Genomic DNA, 12,567 nt, shown 5'->3' with positions numbered 1-12,567 from the left:
ATTCTGTTTCTTGGCTGAGTTATTTGACTTTGAGGCTCAACCATTTGCCTGCTGAGGATTGGGGCTTTTCTGTTTTTATTCTATTTGGTTATTGTGAACCACTCTGGATCATCATGTGAGATAGGCAGCCATATAGGCTCTATAAATAAACAAACAATGGAATCTTCCAGAGAACAATGCTTCTGTAGTTTGGAATTCAGCTATTACCTTTATTTTTTATTTTAGTTCTTGAGAATTTTTTTTAGTTTTAGCAGGAGTTGGTATGTGTGTGTCTGTATGAAATGTATGATTTATGTCAGTATCAGTTACGATGGCTACATTATAAGGGATTATTTTCTTTTAATTCTGTAGATGTACCCATTGGTTCAAAAACTCTGGAAATTCTTGATCTAGGCAGTGCAGAGAAACACGTATGCATTTTTGTGTACAATCCTCAAATTTGTGAGCATATAGATAGATAGTCCTTTGAGTTCAAAGAAGATACACTTGTGCAGTTCATATGTGGACAATTTTAGTCTGGAAGCAAAAAGGCTAGCACAATGGAGGAACTGGAAGTAATTGTTGTAATAACTATGGGGATCCTTCTATGATGCCACATGTTTTTTTTGTCAGCTTTTGTCAGAGCCTCTCTTCAAATCCAGTGGACACTTCAAAGAACAGAGTTTGCCAGGGGGTTCTGTCAGCAGTCACAGCAGCCACAGCTTCTACCATCCTTTTCTGGATGTCACATAGGATTTCCTTCACAGTGTCTTTTTTAGTGTTTATATGGACAATCTCAAGTTCTCTTCCCAGTCTCCACTGTATCTGGAAGTAACTGACAAGGCATAAAGTGACCATTGTGATTACATGTCCCACCTACTGCATCTGGGCTCTGACACTCAGGGACTCAATGCTGTTAGATTTCATGCAATCCAGGAATTGATGTTGGAGAATGGTCCTGCCAACAAATGCCAAGGATGGAACATAGAGGGTGCATGTGAAATTTCTCTAGTTGTTTGATATGTCATCAGTACAAAGTCCAGGACTCACATCCATGTAGGAGAGAAGGGTTAACCACAGCTCTGTAGGTTTTAAGCTTTGTGTAGATATAGATGTTGTTTGCAGTCACCCTAGAATCTGGCTGGTTTTTGATACTGAACTCTGTTTCTTGGTCCAAAATCACATTGTTTGAGAGGATACATCCCAAGTATTTGAAACTGTTTATATTTGTCAGCTGGGTGTCATCAGTAATGATGTTTGGTTCTACAAGGATGGTATTTGGCATGGGTTGGTAAAGTACTTCAGTCTTGTCCAGGCTAATAGTCAGAGCAAAGAGCATAGCAGCATCTAATAATTTGTTAAGCATCAACTGTAGATCATTACCTTCTTTGTGCCCAGGATGCACAGTCATCAGGAAAGAAGGTTTCTTGAATGTCTATATGGAGGCAATGTATCTGTGCATTCAACTAGCAAAGGTTAAACAAAGAGAAGTCCAATCAGTATCTGATGTATGTTCCCTTCTTCAGACCTTGAACACATATGACAAGATGTAAGCAAAGAACAGATTGAACAGGACTGCTTCACCCCACTGGAAATGGCAAATGCAGCTTTAATGTATCATCATTGTAAAGGTCCTGTCCTGTCATTCCATTGTGCAGTAGATGAATCATCTTCACAAATTTCCTGGGGCATTCATAATGTCACAGGATGGTCCAGGGAGCCTCCCTGTGTACAATGTCAAACCTGTTTGTCAGATCAAGGAAGATAGAGTAAAGAGGTTTGTGCTACTTTTATGTACTTGATTTGTCCCATGGCAGATAACCATGTCTGCTGTACTCTACTCTGGATGAAAGTCACACTGCTCCTCTAGGAGGTTCCTTTCTGAGACAATAACAAGTCTGTTCAGAAGAAAACAGGCTAACTCTTGCCTACGATGGGCAGCAGTGAATATCCCTATAGTTTCCACAATCTGATTTGTTTCCCTTATTTTTATACAGAGCCATGGTGGGGAGAACAATTACAAAAATCACTGGGCATCTCCTCTGTGACCCACATGTCTTTTAAGATATTTTGGAATGCCTGAATCTAGTGCTTTGAAGATATCAGCAAGAACACTGGATCATATTGGTTCAAAACGTTTGAAAATTATTGATCTAGGCAGTCCTTATATCTTTCTAAGCATTTGTGTGAATCATCCTCAGATTTGTGAGCATAATACTATAAATTATAGCTGAAAGGTTCTTAATTCCTCATACAGCTTGTCATGTAATGTACCCTGGTTCTAAATATCTGTTTCCCTATTTCAATTCATTCTATTGTTCCCCTCTGAGATTCCTATTATCACTTTCCTGTATAATTTTATTTAATTTATATATCAAATTTAGAGAGTGCCCAACTCACTTATGGAGCGACATGCTGCTATCCTTTTCTGTATCTGATGTAGGTAATATGCCTGAAAAATGCATGTGACTTCCAGATTTCCTCACCACCGGAAAGACTAAGCTGTACTTGTTAAACTAAAATCCTGTTGAAGTATATAGAAGTGCAGTATCATTGAATATGGAATGCTGGCTAATACTCTGCAAATTTGCATAGTATAAAGCAAGAATTGCATTTGGTATGGATGTATTCTCCTTCTAAATTGGTACGTTATTGTTGCAAAGAAGAGTCATCCTGGATTTTTTTTTGTTCCATTTGTATCATAATTGTGATATATTAGCATGATTTGCCTCTAATGTTAGACCTGAGGCACTTCTCAGAAATTATGTCTTTCTTTTCCTATGGCAGTGACAAAAAGGCATACTTTGGTTTGCTCCTTGAAAAGAAGCAAGTTAAATTTGCATATGACTAAATTTATAGTGCTCCAAAGCATCATTTTACCTGAGGAACAATTGTAAATATGCATTGCAAAGGAAACGGGAGAAGAAAGCTCCCTTGTCAGAATCTCTGGTTTGTTATCCTTATAAGCAAAGTAAATTATACACACTGAATACAATGGAGACAGGCAAGATATTTAAATTTACTTTATCAGTAATTACTCCTTACAAGTAATTAATATGTAATGCATGCATAAGAAGCTTTCCTGCAATTAATGAGGCAATGCACACTGGTCTAGAGAAGATTGGTGTTCCCAGTTGCCTTCTCTTCACCTTTTCAGAAAGAATATTCAGCGTGTTACTAAAAATATATTTTGAAATGGGAGCTTTCCACTCTTCATTTCTAAGGACAATGTGGGCTCCCTCCAGTTTTATTAGCAAGACTCTCACCATTCGTTATGTTATATTAGCCACCTGGTTATTATTTGAATAAAAATTTGGGGGATGCTTTTCCTAACTGTGTGGGTGCTGTCTTTTTAATTCCTTTTCATGATAGCTATCAAGAGGCTTCTATGTTAATTTTTATTCAGTAGAGATGTGTAAATCTTATCTATCTCTTGGATAATCAAATGAAGTACATTTTTGAAGCAGCCTTCTAACTAATTGTTCAGGTTTTATTTAAAAAAAATAGTCACTGGAACATAGAAATTTATTTATTTAACTTATATGCTGCCCATCTCACTAAAGATATATGTTATTTTTAGATTTAACAAATAAAGTTTTGCTAATGTAGGGATCTTAGATATATGAAGTTGTGCTATTAGGGAAATGAATCATAAGAAACTAAGCATATTCTTTATGTTCCTGTAGAAACCAATTAGAACAAATTATGGCTTCATTTGGGCTGGCTCGTGCCAATTGAATTTATGCAAAACATACTTGTTACTGAAATCCAGATACACTTAACAGCATTAATCTGAAAACAAATATTTAATTGTACTTGATGAGTTAGGCAAAAGTTCCTTCCTATAATATGACAGGGAAGCTCCTATCTTGGGCCATACTTCCTAAATTTAATTAGTGTTAAAAACTGGCTTGTTTTATAAGATGATCCATTTTTAACCCTAGAAAATTGCTTTCCTTATGACTAATAAATTAAACAAATTATATCTTTTTCATACACTGTGGTGGGCTCATAAATCCTCCAAGCAGTTAGCTACTAGTTCCACTTGATTACCTTTTCCATTACTGTTTTTTATAATCCTTGCAGGAGTGGGAAATTCATTCGGTTTTAATAACAAGAGAGAAAAATTGATGAGAGGCTTGTTTAATTAGTGAACTACATCCTGGATTTTTTCATTGTCTCAGAAGCTGAGAAGTAAATTGATAGACAGATCATTTTTGTGCTTTGGCTGATAAGCCTACTCATCTCTTTTTAAGTATTCAAGTGTACTTCAGGAGGCAAGGGATGCATTCTGCTACAAACAGGCATCACCTGGGACAGCAGGGCTTCTGAGACACTTTACCTAATAGAGTATAAGACTGAGGTCAAAAGTTAGTTGAGAGCTATTGCTAACCACTTCATTAATTACCAATGATTTTGAAAATCCTCTTCTGAAACTTCTTGTAACAGGACTTCCCTGTTGTGAGACACAGCTAAAATAATTCTTATTGCCGCGGGTATTATCTCAAAACCAAAGCTATTTTTTTATCTAGATATATCATGTGGTACATGTCTCTGAATTTGTTCTGTGCCTGAATAGCTGTTCAGTCCTAGTCTTGTTTCAGCAGAAGAAATACTAGAAGAGCCCATGACGTGCTTACATTTAAGACCAAAATGATGGCACAGGTGATTTCTTACCACCATCCTTTCTCTCTCTGGGATTTATTTTTCTGCTTAAAATCTTACACTCTACTAACTACTAAATGGGCATCAGTAACGTATATTTACACTAAATTTATGTTCTGTTTTATGCTGATCTGTTGTAGAAATACCATAATTAGCCATTTCATTTCCCACTCCTTGTCGGTATGAATACAGAAGTGCTTGAGGGATAGTTAGAATTGTAATAAACCTAAGAGAAGCAAGCAGAAAGCAGTTAGCTAAACACTGAGGTTGACATCAGATAAGAGAAGTAAATTCTAAGATAGCTTGGAAAAGAGAAAAAATGAACAATATATGATTTGAAGCCTCCAAATCCTCATTTTATCATTTATTAGGTTTTGTCTCACTTTTATTTTTGGTCAGTTCAAAGCATCATACATATCTGATGTTCGTGCCTACTTTCCACACAACAAGAATGTGGTAGCAAAACCAAGCATTTAATAGTGAGTGCCATACCATGTGCATGAATCATACAAGTGGCAAGAAAATAGGGGCAGTCAGGAATAACACAGGTTATGTAGACAGTAAACACAGGGTCAGTCAAAATGGACTCAAATGTCTATACACCAATGCACAGAGTATGAGGAATAAACAGGGCATATTAGAAATTTAAGTAAAAGAGGGCAGATACGATATTGTTGCCATTACAGAAACTTGATGGGATGAAACTGACAAATGGAACATACAGCTATAAGGATTTAAATTATTTAAAAGAAATAGACCAAATAAAAGAGGAGGTGGAGTTGCACTATATATAAGAAATAATTACCTCTCTACAGAAATAGAGCACAACAATGATGAGAACTATCTTGAATGCATTTGGGTCAATATTAAAGGTTGGAGGGGGGAAATGACATTGCCATAGGTCTATATTACCGGCTACCCAACCAAGCAGAGGAAGTAGATGAACTTTTTGCTAGTCAGCTAACCAAGGTATGTAGGAAGCACACCACAATAGTAGTGGGGGATTTTAACTACCCTGACATCAACTGGGAAACAAACTCTGCATCAAGTGGAAGATCCAACAGGTACCTAACAAACTAGCAGACAACTTTGTTTCCCAAAAAGTAGAGAAGGGAACAAGTGGATCAGCCATATTGGACTTAATTCTCACTAACAGAGATGAAATGATAGAAGGTGTTGAAGCCACAGGAACCCTGGGGGCAAGTGACCATGCAATATTAGAATTCAACATTATGCAAACACAAGTAGTAGAACAAAGTACAACTAAGAATCTTGGACTTTAAAAGAGCTAATTTCAATAAACTTAGAGAGAGCTTGGGAAAAATTCCATGGATGAGAATCCTCAAGGGGAAAACAACTCAAGAAGCTTGGGGAATTTTGAAAAACGAGATTAAAAAAGCCCAGTCTAGCACAATACCAATGAAGAAGAAGAACAACAGTTCCCAAAAGAAACCAGCATGGCTGCATAAAGAACTCTCTGACAAATTGAAAGACAAAAAAAGATAAGTATAAAAAGTGGAAAGGGGAGGACATAACTAAGGCAGAATATCAGCAAATAGCCCGAGCATGTAAAGATAAAGTGAGGGAAGCTAAGGCTCACAATGAAGAAAGGCTTGCCACAAAAGTAAAAAATAACAAAAAAAAAGCTTCTTCCAACATGTTAAAACAAGAAAAAAGTTAAGGAAACAATTGGTCCATTGCTGGGAGAAAGTGGCAAGAAGGTGAGAAGCAACACGGAGAAAGCAGAACTATTTAACTCATGTTTTGCATCTGTCTTTACACAAAGGGATAAAACATTCCAACCTATCAAAAACAGCACCCCAAAAATCAGATTAGGAACACAAGTTGAAATAGGGAAGAAAATGGTAAGTGAGCACCTGTCTACCCTAGACGAGTTCAAATCACCAGGACCAGATGGATTACACCCCAGGGTTCTGAAGGAACTGGCAGACAAGATCTCAGAACCACTGAACTATGTCTTTCAGAGATCCTGGAGCACCAGGGAACTACCAGAGGACTGGAAAAGAGCTGATGTGGTTCCCATCTTCAAAAAAGGGGAAAAAACAGATCCAGGAAACTACAGACCTATCAGCCTGACCTCAATACCAGGAAAAATTCTGGAAAAGATAATCAAGCAACAAATTAGTGAACACCTAGAAGCAAACAAAGTAATAGCCAAAAGCCAACAGGGGTTTGTCAAAAACAGATCATGCCAGACTAATCTTATTGCATTCTTTGATAATGTGACAAAATTAGTGGACCAGAGGAATGCCATCAATATAGTTTACTTGGACTTCAGTAAGGCATTTGATAAGGTAGACCATCACCTACTACTAGATAAAGTAGAAGAATGTGGGTTAGACAGCATCACCACCAGATGGATTTGTAACTGGCTGACCAACCACATTCAACGTGTAGTCCTCAATGGAACTGCATCTTCATGGAGGGAAGTATGCAGTGGAGTACCCCAAGGCTCTGTTTTGGACCCACTACTCTTCAACATCTTCATCAATGATTTGGATGAGGGAATAAATGGGGAACTCATCAAATGTGCAGATGACACCAAGCTGGCAAGAATAGCCAACACTCCAGAAGTCAGGCTAAAGATACAGAAGGATCTTGATAAACTTGAACATTGGGCACTATCTAATAAAATGAAATTCAATGGTGAAAAGAGTAAGGTTCTACATTTAGGCAACAAAAATGAAATGCACAGGTACAGTATAGGTGGTACCTTGCTCAACAGTAGTAACTGTGAAAGGGATCTTGGAGTTCTAGTGGACAACCATTTAAATATGAGCCAGCAGTGTGCAGCAGCTGCCAAAAAAGCCAACACAGTTCTAGGCTGCATAAACAGAGGGATAGAATCAAGATCACGTGAAGTGTTAATATCACTTTACAATGCCTTGGTAAGGCCACACTTGGAATACTGCATTAAGTTTTGGTCACCACAATGTAGAAAAGATGTGGAGACTCTAGAAAGAGTGCAGAGAAGAGCAACAAAGATGATTAGGGGACTGGAGACTAAAACATATGAAGAACAGTTGCAGGAACTGGGTATGTCTAGTTTAATAGAAAGAAGGACTAGGGGAGACATGATAGCAGTGTTCCAATATCTCAAGGGTTGCTACAAAGAAGAGGGAGTCAAACTATTCTCCAACGCACCTGAGGGTAGAACAAGAAGCAATGGGTGGAAACTAATCAAGGAGAGAAGCAACTTAGAACTGAGGAGAAATTTCCTGACAGTTAGAACAATTAATCAGTGGAACAGCTTGCCTCCAGAAGTTGTGAATGCCCCAACACTGGAAGTCTTTAAGAAGATATTGGATAGCCATTTGTCTGGAATGGTATAGGGTTTCCTGCCTAGGCAGGGGGTTGGACTAGAAGACCTCCAAGGTCCCTTCCAACTGTGCTATTGTATTGCATTGTGTTGTATTGTATTGTAGGTGGGCTAAGAGAGAGTAACTGGGTCAAAGTCACTCGGTTGGTTTTCATGACTAAGGGAGAACCAGAACTCAGTCTCCTGGTTTCTAAATGATTATTTACCAAACTGAATGTCTAAAGTCGCTCTCAATCATTGGTCCCAGTTAGCACCTGAAAGTAAATATACTTAACTCCAAATAAAACTATGGCTGTTGCCACTTGCATGAGGACAGCAAATGTTTCTTCTAGAATATGTTGAGTTTATTCCTAACAGCAAAGCATGTGGATGATAAATGATTAAGTTAGGCTTGCTGCCGGTGGGCTAACAAAGTTCCAGAAGTATGGATTTCTGTAGAGACATAATATCCATCAGCTCATTATGGAATTACTATAATGATGCTCAGAACAAGAGCACTCTGGATTAGAGTAGGAAAGGTTTAGGGAAACTTTTAGCTGCTGTCTTGTAATAGTTTAAAATAGTGTTTCTCAACCTTAGCAACTTTAAGATGTGTGGAGTTCAACTCCCAGAGTTTCCCAGAATGCTAATTTGAGAACTGATGTTAGAACTGAACTGAAGCTTGTTGGATGAGAAATGAAACAATTTCAAAGTAAAATGCCCAGAAAGTCCAAATACCTTTTGGAAAAAATACCTTGTTACATTAAACAGACTAGTGTTTTATTGAAGTTAGTTTACCACCAAACATTTTTTGCCCATTGTCTACTTTCTCTAACTAATACTTTAATGGGTATTTCTAGTCTCTGACTAGAGAAATGTAAAGGATACCATTATTTCTTCATTATTTTTTAAATGATGAACATGATGTAACTATGCAGATTTCTCCACAGTAATAAAAAGTTATTTATGGACAGTCCCATAACAAACACTTAATTCTGGGGATTAGAAAAGATTTGGAACTCTTCCAACACTCCAGCTTCTTATCTTTCTTTAACTCTCATCACCTGCAGTTGCTGTTTTTGAATGTCGTAGGTGAGTTTGACATTTTTAGACATGGGGGAAAATGCAGTAAGTTTATGCAAAATGTTCAAATGTGGATATTTTCACCTGCATTTTCAAGATTTCTGGGCAAGCAAGGCATCTATGAAAAGAATAGAAAGGATGAGATGGACTAAAGTTCCTACCAAAACATTTGTTTACTGGAGGATTATATTAACAGTTCAGATATTTTGCAATATGGACTGGCATTTTTTTTTGTCTTTTATTCTATCATTAATTAGGATTACGTTAGCAATTTGACATTTGTTTTCCAACTAGCCAGTTCGGTCTAGTAGTTAAGGCTCCAGGCTAGAAAGTAGGTATTGTGAGTTCAAATCCCTCTTTAAACCGTGAAAATCAGCTGGAAGATTTTGAGCTAGTCACACACTCTCAGCCCAATTCACTTCTCAAGATTGTTGTGGGGAAAATAGTAGGAGGAAGATGTGTTGGATAGGTTTGCTGCCTTGAGTTATTTGTAAAAATAAGGTGGGATTCAAATAAAGTACAGGTAGTGCCTGATTCATAACCATTTGTTTAGTGACTATTTGAAGTTGGAATGCCACTGAAAAAAGTGACATGATTGTTTTTGCACCCTGTGGTCATATGATTAGAATTTGGAAGCTTGGCATTTGGCATATATTTATGATGGTTGCAGTATCCAGGGGTCATGTTATCACTTTTTGCAACCTTCTGACAAGCAAAGTCAATGGGGAAGCTGGATTCGCTTAACAACCATGTTACTAACTTAACAACTGAAGTGATTCACTTTACAACTGTGGCAAGAAAGGTGGTTAAATGGGATGAAATTCACTTAGCAATTGTCTTGCTTAGTGACAGAAATGTTGAGTTTAATTGTAGCTGTAAATTAAGAACTACCTATACCAGTGATGGCTAAGCTTTTTGCCATCACGTTCCAAAAGCGGGGGGTTGTGCGCGGGCATGCACAGACCCATAATTCTATGCATTGTAGGTAGACTTTTGCTGATAAAGTGTAGCTTCTTTTAAAAGCTACACCCTAAAGGTTAACTCCCTAATCTGTTGCTTCTTTTAAATATTAATTTCTTTCATTAAGCAATGACATTCATTTCTTCTCATCAAGCAATCACCAAAATATTTTGATGACTCATACAATTCCTCCTGCACACATATTTTTGGGAGAGATTTGAGAGATTTGGCAAGCAGCCTTATCTCATCCTCCACTCTCCAGGAAGATAGTTTGGAGCTTCCCAAAGTCCATATTAGTTCAGAAACCTGTTGCAATATTTTCGGGGAGGGTTTATTTTATGCACTCAAAAGCCTGATTGGGCTTATTATCTGGGGAGGTCTTATTTTCAAGGAAACAGTGTGTGTGTGTGTGTGTGTGTGTGTGTGTGTGTGTGTGTGTGTGTCTGTGTATGTCTCTCTGTATGTGTGTGTAGAAGAAAATTTCTTTAAAAAAATGTAGTAATGAATTTAATGATTAATGCTGTGCTCATTTTCTTCTGAAGGGCTTCTGTATTCAGTACTGAACAATGCATTTTAAGCATTGTATATCCTGTAACTGGAAGTGACCTTGGCAAGTCAGATTGTATATAGGTTACTATTAGCATTTCCATGAATATTGTTTCAGGGCCACATTGAACAATTAGTAGAGCGAATAAAAGATATTCAGATATGCCACTAAGGAACTGTAATTTTCATGCCACTTGGACACTTTGACCTTCTAGTTTATTATGATTCAGGAAAAATGTCAATACTCCTCAGCTTCTCCAAGCCTTGTGGAATTTTAATGAGTTATTGAGTGAAGCAGTTAAGCCTCCAATACCAGATACCTTTCCTTTCAGTCCACAGTGGTGAAAATAAAGGTTTAACTACACTTGTCAGAAAAAGTATATATTTCATTTTTAAACACGTGAAGCTATTGATTTATGTCATTTGATATATCAAATCAATGTGGGCTTCACTTAGATTAGAATGTCTGTCTTCTATACTGAAGCTTTTTTAAACAATGACAATGAGAAGAGAGTTTTAAAGTAAACAATATATTGAAAATTAACCATTGTTTTGATTGGGTTTTTTACATCATCCTTTATGATGCTCTAATGCTTATTATAATTAGCAGTACACAATAATCTTCTAATTGTCAGAAATTATGCTAATGATTGGAGACTGGCAGCATCAGTCAATTCAGTTGTTTATTTGAAAATAAGGCTGCTAAAGAACAACCTAACAGCTTTGTCAGATTCTTCTTTTAAAATATTGATTTGTGGAGTATTTCACCCCAATTTATTCATCTGCATGAGCATTATTTGTGAAAACTGTACATCCACTGCTCATAATATGCTATAAAAATACTTAAATGCTATAATAAAATATATTCTGGCATTCAAAGTTCTAATGTTAGAAACTGAATACCAGAGGTGGCATTCTACCTGTTCAGACCGGATCACCCGAACCGGTAGCGGAAATTGTGGGTGGCTCCGCCCACCCACAACCAATTCTATGGCATCCTATTTAGGCCATTTTTTCACCAAAAGCGCATGCGCAGCAGTATCTGTGCATGCACAGAGATGGTGCGTGCAAGTGAACCGATTGCACGAGTGCGCTCACATTTGCCAACCAGTAGGGAAGGTAAGCATATACCACCCCGGCTGAATACCTCTTTACCAGCCAGCTTTTCCCATGTTGATCTGGAATTGCTGAAAATGAATTTCAACCAAATTTGGCTGAACAGTTACAACCTGCTTCCAGACCTTTTAGCTTGACATAAGAAGTTGCTGAAATGGACTTCTGATTGTGTCGGGTGGTCCTTCCACGTTCCTTCCATGATAGATATTTGAATGTCTTATCAGGGCTTGAGTATAGCAAGTATTGTTGCAAGATAGCATTATTTAGCCATTTGCTTAACATTTTCTGCAATAATTGCTGTAAATTGTTTGCTCCTTAAAAAGACTTGCAGTGCTCTATTATGGATTCATCTTTGAAAAAAAGAAGCCCCACTTCTAAACTGAATGAACGAAAGATAATCTTTACTGTGTATGCTAGTAGTGCGATTTTAAATATCCACAGGCTTATGGGTTTGTGTTTTGCTAATTAATTATTGATGACAATGAAAAAAATAGTAGTAACTTATGTTTGAAGAGGGATACAAAAATACCAGGCTAATGGCTTGCCATAATTAATGAGAATAACATGAAATAACAGATTAAATAATATGGTAGGTTGCATAAGAGGCTTAAAGAATGCTATATTATTATTATCTAAAATTTGATGATGTGGAATCTTTTCAAATAGCCTCTTCTGTGATTTCTCTGTTTAGTTTTCCCATTGAAGGTCTATATATTCAATGGGAGACCTGTACACTCTCTCTCTCTCTATCTATCTATCTATCTATCTATGTATCCATAGACAGACACAGACACAGACACAGACACAGACACACAGACACACAGACACACAGACACAGACACAGACACACACAGACACACACAGACACACACAGACACACAGACACACACACACACACA

The 12,567-nt window shown here is 37.3% G+C and overlaps 1 protein-coding gene across 2 annotated transcripts in view; it reads left to right on the top strand.

Moving 5' to 3' along the window:
• The window catches only part of FSTL4 (follistatin like 4), a 454,388-nt gene that overhangs the window by 133,314 nt on the left and 308,507 nt on the right, over positions 1–12,567 (top strand). For both annotated transcript variants that reach the window (XM_032211288.1, XM_032211287.1), the window contains exon 3: positions 6,239–6,255. In XM_032211288.1, coding sequence (XP_032067179.1) covers positions 6,239–6,255 — 17 coding nt within the window. The remainder of the gene's footprint in view (positions 1–6,238; positions 6,256–12,567) is intronic.

The sequence above is a fragment of the Thamnophis elegans genome, chromosome 2 (assembly GCF_009769535.1).
Source record: "Thamnophis elegans isolate rThaEle1 chromosome 2, rThaEle1.pri, whole genome shotgun sequence".
Taxonomy (NCBI): domain Eukaryota; kingdom Metazoa; phylum Chordata; class Lepidosauria; order Squamata; family Colubridae; genus Thamnophis; species Thamnophis elegans.
Note: the sequence above shows the minus strand (reverse complement) of the source record. Positions and strands in the feature narration are given on the sequence as shown.